This window comes from Phoxinus phoxinus (genome assembly GCF_949152265.1).
Source record: "Phoxinus phoxinus genome assembly, chromosome: 16".
Taxonomy (NCBI): Eukaryota; Metazoa; Chordata; class Actinopteri; order Cypriniformes; family Leuciscidae; genus Phoxinus; species Phoxinus phoxinus.
The window spans coordinates 6,149,661-6,171,025 of NC_136891.1; the positions used below are offsets into that span (position 1 = coordinate 6,149,661).

The window sequence follows — 21,365 nt, forward strand, 5'->3', positions numbered from 1 at the left end:
ATCATAAATCCACCAAAATGCCAGTTTTGTAGTAAACCTCAAATAACTTTTCATTTCATAAAGATTTAGTCAGAACAAATGCCGTGAATGCAAATACTGAGCAATTGTAATTATAAATGTACAGAAATAGGTTATTCCTGTACATTTTCGTTGAAGATCTATTATATTAACCCCTGCAAAACACAATTTTATTAATTTTCTTTGTATTACTATGGAAGCGTTTGACAGAAATAAATAAGCTTCAAACAAAATAAGCCAAAACCTGTTTTATTTATGAAGCAGACGTTTGTCAAGACGCACAAGCTTCTTGTTCACAAAAATGGTCATTTACCCCCCAAAAAACTAAAAATATTACAGGTGTGTGAGTACAGCAGCAGCCATTGCTCTTAGCTTTACATTGCAATTTTAGTTGGCCAAAGTACATTTTCGCATGGGTCAGAAAACTGAAAAGCAAAATCGGGACAATACACATTTAACATACAAAAGATTTGTTCAAACATGGCATTTCTAGTAAAAGGTTACTCACTCATGGCAGGCTATATCCTAGCTTACAACACTTTTTTTTTCTAAAACTGTACATTTTCTCTCTTTTTTTTATATTGAGAAGACAACCAAAAACATGTACACTACATGTGTTACAGTTAACCCGATTCCAGGTTTAGCAAAAGTATTAAAACAAAGAAAAAGTCTATGAAAAATGGAAGACTGTCTACCTATTATTGTTGGTAGCTTACAAGAAAGATCTCCATAGATAAGTCCAATCATTTCTGTAAATATATACCAAAGCCTGCAACATTTGCAACAACGCAGTGATACAATTTGTGATTGCAAATTAAGATTTTGATATAGCAACTTAATTTACTCCAAACTAACAGACTAGAGCAACTGGGAATGTGTTGCTGAAGCGCTAGAGAACTGATTTAACCGTTTGTCAACTCGTATGCTGCTTGGTCTTGGTGCTAAAGCTGTAGCAGTGGGCTTCGGTGGAGTCCAAAACCCTGTCCACATGGGCAGATCTCACCCGCTGTCTCACCAGAGAGAGGATTGATAGTTGAAGCGAATCTTCAGCAGGTATTTCAGGTTAACCTGAGCAATATCATACACAATGTACCTGAAGGAAAGTTTGAGTCAAGGGAAACACAGTGAAAGATGATGAATGTGTAGTTATATAAATATAGGCAGTGGCTAATAATGACAGAAGCCATTTACACTAAACAAAAATAGCAGTATTTTCTTTAAACCAAGTGTAAATAGTTGTTAGATGCTATTTATACTTAGTGCAAATTGTGGCAGATACTGTTTCCACCTCAGTGTATTGTAGTAGTCTATTATAAAACATTATTACATGGCTCTGTGGAATACTTGATTCTGATTGGTCAATAGCGCCATCCAGCGGCATGTTATTCCCAGATAACAACCTCTGAAAACAGACAGGCTCATCTGGGTTACTGAAGTAAGCAGCGCTATACGCTTGCTAGGAATGTTTTTTCTTCGTGGAAGTTTTGCATTTGGTAAGCTAATACCAAATATTGGTATTATATTTAATATTTTAAATATTAAAACTCAGTCAAATCAATATTTTGTGTACAGTTATTTAATTATGCCATCCAGTATCATGCACTCGCCCTCTTGTTTCATACAAACGCAGCTGCTGCCATTTTGTGACCACTGTTAGATTATAAGAAACAAATAGGTACAATTTTAAACAGTTTAATCTGAAATCAATATCTCTATAAATAAAATGCAATAAAATGCTGTGTAATAAGTGGTATGGCTTTATATCTCTTTGTATCTCTTAAATTACCATCTAATTTGAACTTGCCGCACTAGCAACTGCTAGGCTTTGCATTTAAAGAGCTAACGTTAATAATAATAAAAAAATTAAACTCAGATCAATATTTCATGTCTAATTTTTTACTTATGTGGCAAGTAGCCGTGTAATAAGCGGGATAATGCACATCCAGCCGATTGTTCTCTTAAAATAAACCCCCTTCAGGCTGAGAACAACCGGCTGGATGTACATTATCCCTTACGTATACAACAACAACATATTCAGTGCATATTATTGTATTTATTAGAATTATAAATGGATGCTGCTTTTTTGGAACATTACTTGTACTTGACATTACCTCCCTTACACCTACTCCTAACCTTACCGTTAGAAAATCTTTTTTTTAAACTCCTCTCAGAGCTGATATGCGATGGGAAAAGGGAGAAGAATGAGTTTTTAAAATGGCAGATTTGAACTCGGGTAAGTCAAGTCAAAAGCTTGCCCCATCCGCCTTACGCTGTTATGAGCAGGATTTCTTTTATAATTTTGTCTGGTTCAATCAGACAATGGTGGGCGACTGGACGGAGTTAGTGTAAATGGCATCTGCAGACAAAAGATGGGCTATTTGCACTTGGTTTAAAATAGACACTCCGATAAATATATTTAAGATGCATATTTATGTAAAACAACAGATGAAAGACAGCAAGGAGGCAAATAATGCAGAAAACTAAAGGATACTCGTTGTAGAGCAGACTTGTGTCATCAATGTTTGTGTTGACGCCTTTGCCCAGCGGAACGTCCACTCCATTCAGAGATACAGTAGCTCTTGGGTCCGGAGCAGTTCTTCCCAAACCTTCAGACAGCAAAAACATGGTAAAACATTAGTCAGAAACAAAAAACAGAACTACAAAATAAGATTTCTTTCTAAATGAAGAACCACCGTACCTTTTACACTGTGTTTACCCTTAGGTAACTTTGTAACGTGCGAGGCTTTCTTCAGTTCATGCCTTTAGAGTAGAATAAAACTCAAAATCAGATCTTTATAGAGCACTCAGGAACAAATCATAAAAGGGCTTTATTTTTCAAATATCATTTACCTTCCTAAAAGTGGTGACAAACACTACTGAAAAAAGGAAACTAATACTTTTGAGCAAGAATGCATTAAATTGACAGTAAAGACATTTATAATGTGACAAAAGAGTTATATTTCAAATAAACACCGTTCTTTTGAACTTTCTATTCATCAAAAAATCATGAAACAAAATGTATCATGGTTCAGACAAAACATTAGCACAACTGTTTTCAGCATGAATAATAAGAAATGTCTCTGGAGCAGCAAATCAGCATATTAAAAACAATTTCTGTGGGATCATGTGACACTGAAGTGAAGACTGGAGGTAATGATGCTGAAAATTCAGCTTTGCCATCACAGGAATAAATTACGGTACATTTTTAATATATTCAAATAGAAAACAGCTGTATTGTAAAAACTGTACTAAAAATTTCACATTACTGTTTTTACTGTATTTTTGATCAAATAAATGCAGTATGTGTGAGCATAAGAGACATGTTTAAAAAAAAAAACTTTTGAACAGTAGTGTATTAACTTGTTGGGCTTTCACACCGGAGGAACCTTTTCATAGTTCCTAGAACTATTGGCAGAAGTACCCAGATTTTGGCGCGTCCGCAGTGCAGGACCTAGGAACAATTTTAGTTCTAGGATCACCTTTTGGAGGAACTAATTTAGCTCCTATTTCAGAGTAGGGTCTAAACCAGCACTATAGAAACTACCAGTGACGTTATTGTATGCTGATTGGCCGAATGTACGCAAAACACCAGCACCCGCCATTTTAAAAAAAGCTGTGTAAACACAGATTAGAGCCTATACATTTACTCCAGGAGGAACTAACTCTACGAACATGGAAAACAGTGATAGATGGGCCTCTTAACCTTTACGCTGAGGAGAAAATCAAACTTAACTTTGAGGGGACCAAGCGAAATATGATTATGTATTTCTGCTCAGCTAGCATCACTGGACATCAACCACATAGCAAACGCTAATACCTTTTCATAGAACTGCTATACATAGAAGATAGACAGTATATCTAATATCGTATTAGACAGGACTGTTAGACCGATCGTAAACTAATGAACACAGCGAAAGTAAGCATTGTGTGCTGTGGCGTTCTTAGCGCCGTCAAAATAAAGGTCAGTCGCGCCGTCAAAATAAAAGTCACAACAACAAGTGCGGCTTACGCTTAGGTGCGGAAAATTTTCCTAAGGGAACCATTAGTTCTCGGGGAACCACCCTGGTGGCTAGTTCCTAGAAGTAATAGGTGAAAGCCCCTATTGATACCATAATTACAAAAGGAGACTTAAAACAAACTAGGACAAAAAGAACATCTCTCACATGTTTCCAAGAGCAACCTCTCCTAACAGAAGGAGGCCAACAGGATCAGCCTGGGACGTGTGGCAGTAGTTTGCACTCTTCGACACCATGTCAGCAAAGTAAACGCCTTTGCCAAACATGTAACCTGTCTGTATTAAAGATCACATAATCAGTATATCATTAGAGTACAGCAGTATTGCAAATGTGCGTTTTATATCAAAGCACTACAAATATAATAAATTATGCAGAAAGAAACTGCTCTAATTGAGTCATTAATCAACAAGAAGATTTTTGCGTAGTCATTTTTCAGAAAGAGGCAGCTAATGGCACTGGAGGATGCAGAAACTTACCACTGGAGCCTCAGGAGGAGCGATACGTAGACCCTGAGACAGGATCCCCGCGTAGTTGGTGGCGCGGGAGCCGTGCCACAACAGCTGTCGGTTGGGTAATTCTTTGAAGGGGCGGAAACGCTGGTACTCACCCTCCCTGTCGACCTTGAAGATCTAATGGTATAAAAACACAGTAGTCAGAGTTAAAACGTGTTATTTTGCAGCTATGGTGTACCCAGTACATTTATGAAACAATAATTAAACAAAATGTTTTTTGAACCTTTAGACAAAGTAGTATGCATGTGCATGTGTGTTTAATTATATTTAATACATCAGGCTTTTATGGCTCATATAGTATGATATAAGAGAATATAGAGCTCACACTCAACAAGGGAAAAAAATATATTTAGAGACCCAAACTAAGCAAAAGATTGCAATTTGGTGCAGATGCTGGTATTTATATGTTAAAATAAAGACGACATTCTGATAGCTGGTAATGCAAATCAGTGAGATCTTTACAACAGTATAGCAGACTACTACCATAAAATGCATATCAATTTCAGTTGACACCTAATGTCTTAGTAACTTAAAATTTAAATGCTTAGTTTTATGATCAAAGCTCTGTATTTTTATTGTGGGATGCAAAACATACTGTATAATGCATTGATTGAGAGATGTAAAAAAAAAAAAAAAAAAAAAAAAGTTCTTTAAAATTTATCAAATATGAATAAAACCAATAAAATCATAAATAAACCTAAAATGCTTCAGTTTAGTAAGTGTTCATGTTGAAATATTACGAACAATATAATAAAAAAATATTCTTAAATCATTAAAGACTACACAAAAAAAAAAAAAAAGTACCACAACCTGAAGGGGGATTTTTTTTTTTTTTTTACAATTATACTAAAAGTGCTTTACTACACATAAAAAGTATAAACTATTAATCAGATGACAGAAGGCATGTAGTCGATTGTGTAAAACAGGGTTTTCAGCTATTTTTTTAAATCATTTTGGCCTGCGCATGAAATGGTAGACTTTTTTAGCGTTAATCTTACCTCCTCAACATCCAGTGTGTAGGTGTTGTGAGTAGCAGCATGTGTGTTCTTCACATATTGTAGGATAAGCTCAGCCTCATTTGATGACATGTCGACCACCTAGAACCACAAAAAATCTGTATCAAACACTACAGCATGTTTATATCTATGCTAGCAGGAAAGGAAAATTCACTGGTCTTGCAATGAAAGACATTTTACCTCAATTTTGGTTTTGAGTTTCTCATAGTTAATGTCAATGGGATCTTTCTTATTGTCCTCCACTCCTCCCCGTAGCAGGCTGTAGGCCACCTCGATGTCCAACAGGTTGTCCAGCATCATCACCTTTTGCTAATAAGAATATGCAACGGGTTTAAGACAGACATCACGACAAGACTGCTGCCGAGACAATATTTTTGATAGTTGCCTAAGCCATACCTGTATGTAATCCACGTTACTCAACAGCGGTGGTTTCTTCATGCCAAAGTCGTGAGGTATCAGTGTGTAGAAGCGATTGGACAGGTCTAAGATCAGTGCTTCTGAAGAGCTATCTGCCACAGCCTACAGAAATAAAGGTGTTCAAATAAAATGAGAGCATATTTGATTCTATTTGATGGACTGGTTTCATAGACAGGGCTTAAGCCCGGGACAAATCAAGCCGACGTAAAAAAACTAGTGGCGAAGAAAGCTGAGTGTGTTCTCTCCTCTTGTCAGCTGCACTTGAACACACCAAAAGAACTAAAGGCGACTAGCATGTGCGTTCACCTGCATGTAAGGAAATATCTGTCTATATCAGCAAGTATTTTAATATTTTCGTCATTCAAAAAGGGAAACCGAAACTAGGACTGCAAATTAGACCATAGATCAGCAGGGGAAAAAAAGAAAACAGCTGTTGCATCAGCATTCAAGTGCGTGCAACTATCAGGCGGTTGGCGCTCTACCTTTATAAAGCGGCTCAGAATGCCAATTCCACTGAATAATTCTTCTTAATTTACTTGTCACCGTCTGAACAAGGCCGACATAGAAGTTGCTTGCAGTAGAAACGCATCGCTTCAGCGGATGGAAACACAAGCTTCTATTGTGAACGTGCCGCTCCGCTGCTGTGCGTGTTCCGGTGAGATGTGTTCCGGTGTTATATATTGGTGCTGTTATATATCGTTCAACCAAAGCATCACTGAAATATTTACTTTTTTCTGTGTTTTTTTTTAAATTAAAAGTTCTGATCTATTATTCTCTGTTATGTGTTTAAATGATTTAGTGTTTCACATTGCATTTTCAATTTAAAAAATCTTTCCATTTTTAGTTTAATTATTTGGTAGTGAGTTGGTATCTTTAAAGGTGGGAGTGACAAAAAAAAACCCACTGGAGAGAACCATTGGATTAAACCAAAATTAGGCCTTAGTTCAATTAGGACATTTAAGTAGCTTTTATAAACGTGCCTTCGCAAAAAAACATTACAGTGTGCATCTTGAGACAAAACAATGGCACAGATATATTTTTAGATATGTTAGCGGAAGTTGCTTTCAGTTAAAACAGCTCAAACATGCATTTTAGTCTGAGACTATCTTAAGCCTTGTCTGTGAAACCAGGGGGATAATTTATTTACGAATATACTGAAGAACTGGGCTTGGACTACCATAATATAGTTTCAGAAACACTAAGACTAACCTGTTGGACCTCGCTTAGAAGGGAATAGGCACTTTGGATCTGTCGCTTGCTTAGTTTTCCCAAAGGCATCTTCTGCAAGTCAATCTGTAGGAGAAATTACACCCAGTTACAATCGTATCTATGACCACAGACAAGCGTTTCTTAATTTTGCTATAATAGAAAAAGGAAGAACACACCTCAAACTCAACCATGGCTTTCTTCATGCTCTCTACATCAAAGATTGTTCGGATGAGGTCTTGGATGGGTTTGGCCAACTTGGATTTGGTGCCTGCACTAGCAGTCAACAACTTTACAGCCTCCTCATCCTAGGTAAATATGTGAAAAGATTATAGATCATAATCAACTTGTTTACCCTCACAATGCATTTGGGTTGGTTTTGACCAGGAAGAAATACCTATTCTCTAAAAAAAAAAGTTTTCAGTATGGGAACCAAAGTTTGGAAATGTGTCAAAACATTTTATAAAAATAGATTTTCTTTTAGTGAAATAATCATTAAATAAAAGTTAAATTTTGACCTGGGTATCAACTCTTCTTTACTGAAAAAGTTATTTACTAAAAGCAGGGAGAAGATCTAGTTCATTCATCAAAAATCTAGTTAATTCTTTCTGAACTTTTATTCAAGTTAACAGGCCCTACTAAAACAATAATATTGTTGCGACTTATGCACAATTGTAATGTCCAACCGTTCTGACTACATGTTGTCTCAGTTCTTACCTGTCCGTAGTCAATCTCAAGAGGGTAAAACTTATTGGGGTGTTTTGTGAAGTTGCTCGAGGCCCAGGCATTCCCTGTCTTTTCCTCATACACGCTGCAAAAATTATCCATAGCAGAGTTCTTATCGTTAAACTTGTCCAGTTTGTTTCCCCCAATGGTGGTGCCGACTCGACCCCATGACCTGAACACCCAGTATCTGAAAAAGCAACAAAAGCATGCTCAAGAAAAGTGGAAATTGGTGCAGTTGCTGATATAAAATAATTAAAAGGAATTTCCCTTATAACAAGTGCACATTACAAAATGATTGCATTGATGAACCTACATTTATTGTACCATAAATTCACACTTTTATAAGAGAAATGCCTTATGGGAAACATGCATAAATATACAAATACTTTAAGGTTTTGAAGCAGGTGTTGGATAAAAATGCTGCTGGCAAAGCGCTTATTTTAAGTCTAAGAAACTCATATAAACAGTATGAAATTACTATAAATTACTATTTTTTGTAATTGCCTATATATAGATGTACTAAATAGTACTGTGTTTGAGATGAAATTATGTTTTTATAACAGTAATCCATAGTAAATTACAAAAATAGGTTAGGCTCACTGTTTCTGGACGTCGTCCTCCAGCAGCTGTAATTTGTAGTATGAGTTTGTCCCTCTAACAATGTCCACGAGACCCAGTGTGGCGCTGTAAATCTTCCCATTCTGATCCAGAACGTGAGCACGGTCTTCCAGACCTGATCAATTAAATCATGAATAAGGCATTGCACAATCAATACATATCTAAATATAGTATATTGACTGAGTTATGGAAAAAAGGACTCAGTCTCACCTGAGGCAGGGTCTACGGCTGCCCCTCCTTTCACTGTCAGTTTCATTTTCTTTGATTTGCTTTCACCTGGAGGAGAAATAAAAAGTATTATTCAGCAAAAATAATTATTATAGTTAAATGTTTCTGAAATCTTTCTGACAGTGCATTTATGCATGTATATAAATGGAATTCAAAAATACAAAATGCTTAACAACCCGAGAACAAAACTACAATAACTTCAAATAAAAAGAAACCGTTGACTTCTTGTGTATGTCCCTGGTTTTATAATAGAAAATTGATAATATTATATACACATTATAAATAATAATAATATATTTAATTAAATATTTTCAAATAAAATATAATAATTATAATATATTTGTTAGATTATATTAAATATTATATATGAAATGTTATAATATTATGTACATTTTATTAAAATAATAGTAATATCAAAGCTTAACACGTTTACCCAATAAAATCCCACTCAAAATTATTTCCATATTTTGTTTAAATCTGAAACATTTTATACTTTTGAAGTTAAATATATTGCGGATATAATTATATAATCAATAAAAATCTAAATAAAATCAAGCAAAATCTGGCTTCATAAGACTCTCTAACCTTTTTCCTCTTTGACTTTGCCGGTACTCTTTGAGGAATGAGCTCCAGTGGATTTGGAGGCCGCGCTGGCAGCCTGGGCCTCGACTTTAACTTCAGCACCCCAAGGGGAGATGGCGTGCAGGGAGATGAGCTCCTGGAGGGCCTTGCCGGACTCCTTGATGTCAGTGAGGAAGTCCTCTGCCACCACACGCACACCTGCGTCCCTCACCTCCTCCATCTTCTTACTCATTTTTTCAACCTCCTCTGAGACACAAGAAGAACAGAGCGGGTTATTAAGGAGTGACACGCCAAAAAATAAATAAGCTGGCGAAAAATCAGAAGGGACAAATTTATTAATCGGCAAGTAGAAGCAGACCGCCGATTCCTGTGAGAACATACTGGCCTATATAGGACGCCTAGTTAACACGCACACCTCATTTTGTATTATAGACTCTTAAAAGTAAAGGTTTCTCAGCGATGCCATAGAAGAACCATTTTTGGTTCTCCAAAGAACCTTTTAGTAAACCAATCTTAAAAGTGTAAAGAACAAATTTAATAATCTAAAGAACCTTTCTCCACTGTAAAGAATCTTGTGTGCAGTGCAAACGTTCCATGAATGTTAAAGCTTCTTAATGGAACTGTAAGACTGGAAAAACTGTAAGAGAGGGCCACATTTTTGAGAGAACAAAGTAAATGAACATTTGAACTCACTTTTGAGCGCCATTCGAGACAAAAGCCTCACCTCAGAATAAATCTCTTTCCCTCTCCCCCATTCCATCTCTCTCATGCTGATATCACCACAATTCACCCGATAATCCATATAGTTTAATGTGCAGAATAATTATCATACAGTTTTATAAATGTTTGGTATCATTTTAAATATCTTAAAACAAGGTACAAATAATACAAGGTACAAATGTCTCATTCCCAAATAAGTAAACCAAAAAGTAATAAACCTGTTAAGAAATAAGAATGCAAAAACCTTCACCCGCTGACCGGATGCCTCCATTGGGCTGATCGAGCCGGGCTTACAGAACTATTGAAGAATCTTTATTTTCAAGAGTGTATTTGGCATTCAATTTAGTCAGTGCAAACCAGCTAAACACAAAATCTGTCTATTTAGCAAGGAAGCTCACTAGAGTTGGTAAAAGAGCTACAGAGCATCACTCACTCTTGCTGCTGAGGCAGAGAGCAGCTTTGTTGGCAGTGCCTGTGATTTTTCCTCCCAGTTCTTCCACTGCATTTTTCAGCTCATCTTTGTTCTTGCTTAGTTTACCCACGGCCAGCAGCTTCAGTCCTGTCAGAGGCTTATCTAGAGAATACATTTAGACAAAAACATTCTTAAGTTTATTCCCATAAAAATTGAAAGAGCAGAGTAATCCTTAACAACCTGCTTGCCAAATTATCAGTTCCTGAGAGAATATTAAATAATACAAGTGATAGACTGAAGCATATTGTCCAATATGTGGCCATTTTGAGATCAGCCGGGCTTCCATCCACACATTTTATATGCATCAAGATGTGAATAAAACTTTAATTGTTGCATGAACCGTCCCTTTAAGTAAACAACAAAATAAATGTAGCGTTTAATTTCAGGAATATTTGTCAGTATTATTGACAAATGAAAATAGATTTCATTAACTGAAATAACTTATTTTATTTCAGTTAGTTGTCAAGGCAGCATTTCTAATTTTTGTTTAAGTTAATGTACTAAAACGTGTTATTTTAGTATCATCGATATACTAGTTAAATTAATATTTAGAATTTTTATTTGAAGATTTTTGGTTTCAAGTTTATTTATTTTTGTCTAAACTTTTTATTCATTTTTATTTTAGGAATTTTGCCTTGGCAACTAGCTGAAATAAAATAAGTTTAATTTTCTAAGTGTTATATTTTAATTAAAGTAACAAAGGTAATGGTTTAGTTTTAGTTAACTATAATAACTCTGGTACTAAAATGACTAAAACTGAATGAAAAATAAAGCTAAATTAGAATATAAACAAAATGGTTAAAAAAAAAAAAAATGACAAAAGCACTTAAACCGATTAATTACACTGAAATGAAATGACAGCTGAAAATATAAAAGTCAAAGCTAATTCAAAACATACTACAATAGCCTATAAAAAATAATTTTGCTTACATCTGATAAGCTATCATTATTTGTGTGGGCATTCGCTGTTGAAAGACCCATACTGATCCCCTAAATAAGAATCAGCATTTCTCAAGGTTTCCTCAGTCACTGACCTGCAGGCACCTCTGAGAGGTTGTTACTGGAGGAAGTGGACATGCTCGGGACGGCTGAGGTCTCAGTAGCAGACGAGGGGGTGGGGGCCGCAGGAGGAGCATCTTTGGGAAACAAACGGTCCTGCCGTTTGAACTTAAACTTCTTCAGGAACGGAACATCATTGAACTCCTGAGGAAGTATAACATTGTCAAGAATCAGGACATGTTAGGATTAGGAGAACTATGTGCTGATATTCAAAGACCACAGATCTACTAACCTTAGGAGTGACCCAGTCTTTGCGATCAGGTGTCTGAGTCTTGAATACACACTTTGTCCATGCAGAGATGTCTCCAGTACAGTAGTATGCATCACTCTTAAACACAAGTTGCCCTTTGCAAGTCTCACAAGGCTTCAGGGACCCAAACGCCATGCAATCTGATAGCCGGTCCACAACCTGTCGATCAAATACAATTTTTATTAAAGAAATGATACACAAAGTTATAAAGGTATAGTGAAAATAGTCTACTTGGTATCTGACTTTTGATGCTGCTATTGAAATTGCCAGTCAGACAGCGAACATCAGGTCAAACCAGCATGCCAATACAGTTTTTCTGTATTGCACACTTACATTTGACTCCCCAGAGGGAATTTCCTGATTGTTAGCAATAAGCAGTTCCTTCATGTCATTGATGGAGCAGAACTTCTTTAGCTTGTCTTTAATTCCCCAGATCAGCTGGCTTTGCTCCTAGAATACATCAAGAACCAGACAAAAGCATTTTTAGGCTGATATATTTTCTAATATTTACAGAAAAAACAAGAGCAATAAGTTAAATGTTGGGAGCCAACATTACAATAAATTTTTTTACAGATGCCACAATCATGTCACGGCTCTGTAGTGACAGAGGGGAAAAAGAATCCTAAATGCAAATAATAAAATGCAACTAGCTATAAAATCATGTTAAGAGAAGAAAAACAAATAGAGGTTTGAACGTTTAAATGTGCAAAATAAAAAATTATTTCTACATTATAATAGTGTAAATTATTTTATTAATAGGTAAACATTCTCCACAATAATCCATACCATGTTATAGATGATCTCAGAACACATATAATACCTTCAGTTTCAAATCCAGTTTCTCATCTTCTTTCTTCTGTTTCTTAGAGACTCCTCCATCAACATCATCTGTCTTTCGCTTCCTGAGAAAGAAAAGACATTTGTAAAAACAAACAACAAAGACGACCAGATGCACAAGCCTAAAACACTTTATGAAAACACATTGTAAATTCTCGTGGTCATTTTGAAATAAGGACATTACTTAAATATGCTGCAAACAACCGACTTATTTCAATTCAAAACTCTGAATTTCTTGATTCTCAATGATCAACTGAGGTATTCACCAGTTAAATACTTCGGCATAATGATGCTATTCTTAATTATGAAAACTATTTCAATATGCATTTGATATTTTAAAGCTAAAATAAAATATAAATTAGATGAAAAACTTAAACCTAAAAAAAAGAAAAAAAAGAACTGAAATAAAATGTTTACTGAAGTACTAAAATTGCTAAAAAATAAATAAAGCTAAATAGAAATATTAAGAAAAAAATTCAAATGTCAAAAGCCCATAACAAAATGAATAAAATACTATAATGATATGTAAATAATACTTGAATTACACTGCTCCTTTTTATATTGATGTAAATATGATATTCTCACTGTAAACTTGAAAAAACAAGCCCTGATCCATGATCTGATCACCTGACCTGAATGGTGAACTTTTCCACCTTGTGGATTTGAGTTAATCCTACAGAGATTTTGGTCTCCTCTGAGCTTGTGTAGCGGCTCATCTATCAGTGGACCTCATTAGAAGATTATCAGTCCTCTGAGTCACAGTCATGTCTGGACAGGCTCCTCTGTCCGGCGCCCATCATAATGCTGATCATTAATAATTCACCTCATGACAAACAAGCTTATCTCAACATCACCACTGAGCCTACTTTCCCTCCATAATGTAATTAACGCCCATTTGGGTGGCGATAATGATGACCGATAGTGGGAAAAACACAAACAGGAGCATTTTTCCCATTAGAATATAAGGCTTATAAAAGCCCATATCACAGTGATCGATGAAATACAACACAGCGAGAGAATATAAATGAATATAGATGTGGCATCTTTTGCTAATGGATAGAATATTTCTAAGTAGATCCAAAGAAGTCAACTGCATTGGCAGAACATAGGCAGACAACAAACGACGAGTGACATCTCAAAGCAATAATACGAAGCATTCAAAACAGAGACTTGGTATGTACATCAAGAATATTTACTTTTAATTAGATGTTTTGAAATATAATATTTTGCTAAACTTTAAGTATTTTTTTACTTTAACATTTAATGTTTATATAATAATAAACAATAATAATATATTGTTTATTTGAAATGTATACTTTATAAAAGTGGCAGTTAAGACGTTTATAATGTTACAAAAGATTTCGGTTTCAAATAAATTGTTCTTTTAAACTTTCTATTCAAATAATCCTGTAAAAATGTAACAGTTTTCATAAAAATAATTAGCAGCACAACTTATTTCAACATTGATAACAATAACAAATGTTTCTTAAGCACCAAATCAGCATAAAATTATTTCTGAAGGATCATGCGACACTGAAGATTGGAGCAAAGATGCTGAAAATTCAGCTTTGTATCACAGGAATAAATTACATTTTAACATATGTGTTATTATATTAATACAAGCAGGACTTGACATCAACTTTTTTGCTCACCAGCCACTGTGGCTAGTGGTTTTCAAAGTTACTATCCACTTTGCATTTTCACCGGCCACAACTTTGACATCGATACCATAGGGAAAAACTGCTATATAGATATTTTTAATATTATCTCATAATTTGCAAGCCGGTATATTAGGCTTCTGTCATTTTAAGACCTGACCCACGGACCCATTATACTGTTTTATATAGCCAATACATATATATATACGTATACAATACAAATATACCAATATACTTTTGTGCAATATATAGCACAAAATCTGCGGGAATGAGTAAAATTATGCTAAATACGCGCAATCCCACGCCGAAATTCAAGCTCTGTAACACTAACAATATTCATCCGGCGCAAATTAAACGAGTGAGAGAAGGGTTTGTGTGTCAACTCCCTGTCGGAGAGATTAGAGAGCGAGAACGCGCAGCTGTTATTGTGTATCCTGCGGTATTCAGTAATGATATGTACTGAAAAATCTGCATTTTTGACAACACTAAATTGCCTTTAGTTTATTTCAGATGCATTTTTAAAAGACTACAATTAAAAATGTATATTATATAAAGTTCTACCCAGCAAATTGGCAAGTAGGAGTGACTGCATTACACGCCACCAAAAAACATAATAAATAATGTTAAATAATGAAAGAACAATGGTTAGAGCATATGTGTTGTGATTTGTTTGTTTACCATTTACACTTCACTGACTCGTTGCTTTAGTTTGACTTAATCAAAAACTTTCAGACCAAACAATGGATATAACATTTCAGAAAGTGAAAAGTGTTACTCCCTCCACTAACATACATATGAGAAGGAGTTCTTGATTTCTTTACCGACTGATGGTTTATTCAGAAGGTCAATTCCTCCTTCAAAAGGCACAGTAAAGGCAATCAGATTGATCATTTTAATACAAAGCTGAATAACTGATTTTCAATCATCGTTTTTTCTTCCTGGCTTGGTTTTATATCTACAGGTCAAAATGAATGGGTCCATCGCCAACTTCACTTTCTCGCCGACTCTGCTCTACCTCAACACAACTTTTATGAATGTCACCTACAGCCTGTCCACCATGTCCACACTTACGCAAGGTAAACTTACCCAGACTACCTCTACAACTACAACAGCTCCAACTACAACAGCTGCACCCAACATCCTAGCATCAATAAACCTGCCTTACATGATAGCCGAGCTCATCATAGCCCTCCTCTCCACCGTGGGCAACCTGCTGGTTTGTGTTGCAGTGGGACTGAACCGAAAGCTCCAAACGGTTACGAATTACTTCCTGGTGTCGCTAGCAGTGGCGGATATATGCGTGGGTGCCCTGGCGATCCCTTGTGCCATTATGACGGACCTGGGAATTCCACGGCACAATCTGTATCTGTGCTTGCTAATGTTGTCTGTGCTCATCATGTTAACCCAGAGCTCCATCTTCAGCTTGCTGGCGGTCGCTGTGGAGCGTTACGTGGCCATTTTCATGCCCTTCCAGTACCACCGGCTCATGACACCTCGCAACGCAGTGCTGGTCTTGTGTGTGACTTGGACGCTGGCCTTCCTGATCGGTCTGGTGCCGTTGATGGGCTGGTACAAGCCTCCACCTGAGTCGGGCTACTGTTTGTTCGTGTTTGTGGTGGATATGACCTTCATGGTCTACTTCAACTTCTTCGCCTGCGTCCTGTTACCACTGGTGGTGATGTTCCTCATCTACGCTCAGATCTTTGTCACGGTCAAACGTCAGATGAGGAGGATTGCAGCAGAGCGGGGCGGCGCGACCAACACAGAGGGAGCGGCGAAGATGAAGAAAGAGATGAAAATGGCCACTTCGCTCTTTCTGGTCCTCTTCCTTTTCACGGTCTGCTGGATTCCGCTACATATCATAAACTGCTTCCTGCTGCTGTGCCCTTCATGTCCCGTTCCCCTACCGCTGCTACTAACGGCCATTATTCTCTCCCACGCAAACTCGGCTGTTAACCCTTTCCTCTACGCCTACAAGATGAAAGCCTTCAGAAAAGCCTTCAAGGCCATCTTTCTATGCGGCAGGGGCATCAGTGATAGGGATGAGCAGCATGATGATGGGGGACGCAACAACACCCAAAGAACCTAACACTTAATCTAGTCCTAAAGTAAAGACTGAAAGGAATCAAAACAATGGGAGTAAAAACTAAATTCTAAGGTGATTTTGTGTGTAAATCCAGACCTATGAGAGTCACTCGTCTATATGTTTCTAGGAAACATTCTTTGATTTGAGAGAGAAAATACTATTTTTTACTCACGACTTCAGACTAGGGCTGCACGATTTGGGGGTTGGGGGGAGTGGAGGAAATTAGGGATGTGATGGTGATGAAATTTTCCCAACGATTAATCCCTTAAACCCAAAGTGTCCCGCCGGCAGTCAAATGCTGTAACTTTTGATAACTTTAAGCAATCACCACAACGTTTTATCCAGATGCAGCTCGCATGTTGAGGGACTTCACCAAAAAATATTTTTTTCCTTCCCGAGTTATTCCATGTCAAATAAGAAAGATTTGTGATTTTATATTACTATAATAGTTATTATTATGATTTAATAATATGATTATAAATATTTACTAAATAAAAAAAAGTATTAAAAAAAACAAGAACAACTATTGTAATATTTCACTGTAAAATAAAAACAGTGTCAATTTCATTTTACAGTACAACTTTACCAATTCAATACTAACATTTATTCCTGCATTAATCTTTTTATGAAAAAAAATCCAGCCAATATAAAAGTTTCCCGCCAAAAAATTGGACACGCTCAGCGCTTGTCATATTATACACATAAGTACTAGCAAAACAATACATTTATAGTTGGTAAAATACACACTGGTGTCTATGGAAGCAGCAATAATCCATTCAAATATAATATACCAACGTGTTTTATTCATATCAGATACACAGTGTAAGTAACTATAAAGTTTACTCTAATCTAGTTCACCGCCCACTTACTTTCATGTATTTCGGGAGAAACTGATGAATTTACATGCCGTAAATCCGACTGACAGGACTCTCTGGACTGCGGCATAAACAAACATGATTCCGGCTCAACCAACCCTAATATATGCATTTAATTAACCCTTGTGTGGTGTTCAAAAACCCTAAAACACTTTTGATGTTCCCGGTCAAAAATGACCTGGCCTATATTAAATAGCTTACAAATCACCACCCAATATTGGATTCAATCTGTTTGTCAACTTGTTTTCTTTCAATAAGGACTGGTTTTATATTTCTATTTGCATCTGATTCATCGTAGGCCTCCTTTATCTGAGAGTAGGCATCTCATTTTTTGAGTAAAAAAAGCATTATTTTGGAATAATTTTGAAAATTTTAAATAAAATATGAAGAAAATTGGCACTGTTGATCACACTAGTCTTCTTTAATTTTTCACAAGGAAGTTTGTTGTTTATTTTGTACAAAATGGCACAAGTGATTTATGTTTATTTTTGTAGGCCGGTCATTTTTGACCGGGAACAACAAGGTGACAAAATCCCCCCTAAAAAAGTATTAAAATTGTCAAAAAACATTTGAGAAGTAGTTATACCCTTTGTGAACAAAGTCACTTTGAACGTCAAAATGTTGTATTCGGGTCATTTTGACCCAGAGAACTTTCATTTTCCCGAAAATACTAGTTAATGTTATCGCGATAATATTAACTAGTATTTTCGGGAAAAAGAAAGTCTTCTCTGGGTCAAAATGACCTGAATACAACATGAGGGTTAAATCGCAAAAATTGTGATTTGATAATAGCACTAATCCACATTGTGATTTTGGTTTTATTCCGATTAATCGTGCAGCCCTACTAAAGACCATAGACAATGATACTTTGATCCTGTTATGAAAAGTATGACGGATCCACACAAAATCTTTTAAGCTGAAATTGCTACACAAACCTATCCAGTTTACATAAACAGAAATGCTGCATTTCTTGTAAAACCTAAAACTGTGCTTTGGCTAAAGGCTAAAACAGTCTGAGGCAACATGACAGCAAAAAGAAATCGAACGCTCACCCTTCATTCTTCACTGCGGGAAGTCTTTTCTTCAGCTCCTCCTTGTCTTCATCTCGTAGAGCTCCGAAACCTTTGAGCTGGGCGGCACTGTACTCTGGTTTAAACAATAGTTCCTCACGCCGGCTCACAAAGCAGCTAGTGTGGTACCAGCGATCTATCAGACCAAGCTGAGGTTTCTCTGGGTCCACTGACTTCTTTGACACACGGATGTGGTCCTGAACATCAGCAGGGAAGAACAGATTAACTTATAATAACTAATGTCTTGTAGGGATGGGCAACGATTAATCGCATCCAAAATAAAAATTTGTGTTTACATAATATATGTATGTACACTGTGTATAATTACTTATATAAATACACACATATGCATATATATATATATATATATATATATATATATATATATATATATATATTTAAGAACTATTTGCATGTATATATTTATACATAATTTATATTATATATAAATATTTGATATATAAATAACACATTTTTCTTAAATATATACATGCATGTGTGTGTATTTATATATACAAAATAGTTGTACACACATATATATATATATATATTAGGGGTGTAACGGTACATGTATTCGTACCGGACCGTTTCGGTACAGGACTTTCGGTACGGTGCACATGTGCACCGAATGCAATCTTTCACGTAAATTAGGCTAGTTTTGTGTGCGGAACATACGCCAATTCCAAGTTTCCACACGAACATATTAAGTGTCGGAAGTCTCCGCGTTGCACTGATTAAATCTGATTAATCGTTTTTGTGATTCAAATACATGTAAAATATTACCATAACATCTGTCTTCCTGTGTGCGGAAATTTGTTTACGTTGCTGTGACAACGAAACACGTGCAAGCGCGCCTGTGTTAAGAGTGCTGATGCGCTCATCTGTGGACATTTCCGAATGCCTTTCTGTTAAAAGCGGGCTTTCCACACAAACAAACGTACATGTGTCATTAGTATGAGAAAAAAAAATTGGATTTTAACTCTCGGGTCGGGCTCGGACATAAATATCGCATAAATAAAGATCACCACATACACGGCACGCTCGCTTTAGCCCAGCCTCTCGCTAGCTAGCGTCATGGCCAATATTGGTTTGAGAGTATTTTATTAGTGGAGAACTTTGCAGCAGTATTTTATTTTTTATTCTTTTTTTTATTTTATATATTTTTTATTTATTAGCCTAACGTAATATTTTATTAAAAAGTGTGTTTAAAAAAGTGTAAACAAATTGTTAAAAAAAAGTTTATAGTAAACAACCAGCAGTTTAATGTTTTGCATTTCTTTCCCTTACTGTACCGAAAATGAACCGAACCGTGACTTTAAAACCGAGGTACGTACCGAACCGTGATTTTTGCATACCGTTACACCCCTAATATATATATATATATAAATACATAATATATACATATATTATTTAAACACAAACTTTTATTTTAGATGCGATTAATTGATGCCCATCCCTAATTGTGTTCAAAAAGCATAATTTGTTAAACAAAAGATAATGCATTATGTACCTTTTCAATCTTTTGATCACATCCCTTGCAGGTGCTTCTGTTGGATTTGGCGTACTCCACTGCAAAGTCATTCAGTATCTTCTCCCCTTTAGCTGCTCCCTTCTGCTCTCCTTTCCCTGCAAAGCAATAAGGATTAATTAATTGTTTTAAGACTTAGTGCCTTAAGCCTAACTGCTTTGCAGCCCATATGTCAAATCAAACCAAACAAAATCAGTGCTTAGGTCAAAAGGACTATTATTTTTAACAAATCACCTCCAGTAGCACCTCCGGTCTCAATGGCTTTCTTCACTTTCTCCTGGTCATCCCAGCGCAGGTCAGTAAATCCAGATATGTCAGAGGGGGACTGTACTGCAGCCCGGAGCCAAAAGCAGGAAAAATGGTGCCAGTGAGGCACTTTGCCATCAAACATGGGAGACTGTGAGAGACAGACAGGTGCGGGATGATTAAGAAACATCAGCTAAAACACTAGTTCCCTGCCAAATGAAACTGAAAGCACATACAAACATAACATTACAGCAGTCATTTTTGGTTTGATTTGCAGTAAAACAGATCATGTCTAAACATATATTGGGTATTGTACAGCTCTATTGCTTGTCAATTGTTGCAGAAGTCTATCATAATAACCAAAATGTAAACATTGTGTTTATTAAGCCATGAATCCAACTATAAGAGATGTGATATTCAGTCATTGCAAACACATTGTTTCTTTTGGGATTTATTGTATTATCATCAATTCATTACAAGAACACAGCTTTGTTTTTATTGTTTCCACATTTCCATTTGTTTCTTGTTAATGTTGTCCAATGCTCCACTAAAAGCAATTGCAAACTGATGTCCATTTGAAATTACTGTTGATATATTTCATTCCATAACCATTTAAACTCTTCTTGGGCCTGCAAAACTTACTTAACGTTAAATACATAACGTTACGAGTAATGCAATTGCATTGACTAAGTTAAACTATGCGTTCAAATTAAAAGCATACCTGCAAAATACAAATGCATTTACACCAAAATACTGATGTTTAATAGCAGCATTGGGTCAAAGTAGCACATTATTACCTGCACCATAATGGCCATTCTCAGCGAGTCCTTAGCAATGTTTTCTTTGCATTTCTTGCAAGAGGCGCGTCCACTTTTCGCATATTCGGCTTTGTAGAGCTTGTCGTCAAGTGAATCAGCCATTTCTGCAGATATAACTGTGAAAAGTGGACGATTGCAGTTTAATTCTAGTGAGACAGGGAAACAACTAACGTTACAATGCAATGGGAAATAGCAGTCCGCGTGCAGAAGCACCCGCGCAGAATACCAGCCCAAACTAATCGAGTCTACATTCCTCTAGAGTAGAGAATATGCGCAGGCAAAGTTAATCGAACTCGAGCTACCTTTCCGACCGTGACAGTGTATTTATTTAGTGACATGTTTTAAACATTACGACACCTTTACTTCCACAGTGGTAAGGAGCAGTGGCTGGTGTTATGTTGTTAATT

The 21,365-nt window shown here is 36.2% G+C and overlaps 2 protein-coding genes across 2 annotated transcripts; one reads left to right on the forward strand and one right to left on the reverse strand.

Moving 5' to 3' along the window:
- Positions 1–251: 251 nt before the first annotated feature.
- Positions 252–21,362, reverse strand: parp1 (poly (ADP-ribose) polymerase 1). Its single transcript, XM_079583473.1, has 23 exons — positions 20,938–21,362; positions 20,129–20,291; positions 19,877–19,992; positions 18,349–18,563; positions 12,661–12,742; positions 12,174–12,290; positions 11,823–11,999; positions 11,566–11,734; positions 10,493–10,633; positions 9,343–9,585; positions 8,740–8,805; positions 8,512–8,644; positions 7,903–8,098; positions 7,365–7,493; positions 7,189–7,272; positions 5,959–6,081; positions 5,743–5,871; positions 5,545–5,643; positions 4,511–4,663; positions 4,182–4,309; positions 2,717–2,778; positions 2,510–2,624; positions 252–1,111 (listed from the first exon to the last, which is right to left on the reverse strand). The coding sequence occupies exons 1-23, from the start codon at positions 21,058–21,060 to the stop codon at positions 1,030–1,032; spliced, it is 3,045 nt and encodes a 1,014-aa protein (XP_079439599.1). The 5' UTR covers positions 21,061–21,362; the 3' UTR covers positions 252–1,029.
- Positions 15,303–16,424, forward strand: adorb1a (adenosine receptor B1a; the record flags this gene model as incomplete). Its single annotated transcript, XM_079584198.1, has 1 exon — positions 15,303–16,424. The coding sequence occupies one exon, from the start codon at positions 15,303–15,305 to the stop codon at positions 16,422–16,424; it is 1,122 nt and encodes a 373-aa protein (XP_079440324.1).
- Positions 21,363–21,365: the final 3 nt, after the last annotated feature.

Bases quoted from the DNA above. Each gene is read 5' to 3' on its own strand.
- parp1 (XM_079583473.1), bottom strand. From the start codon at position 21,060: ATGGCTGATTCACTTGACGACAAGCTCTACAAAGCCGAATATGCGAAA. The intron at 12,000-12,173 runs GTAAGTGTGCAA...TTTGATCGACAG, and splicing joins TTCCCTCTGGGGAGTCAAAT to GTTGTGGACCGGCTATCAGA. The intron at 8,806-9,342 runs GTTAGAGAGTCT...TTTCTCCTCCAG, and splicing joins CAAAGTCAAAGAGGAAAAAG to GTGAAAGCAAATCAAAGAAA.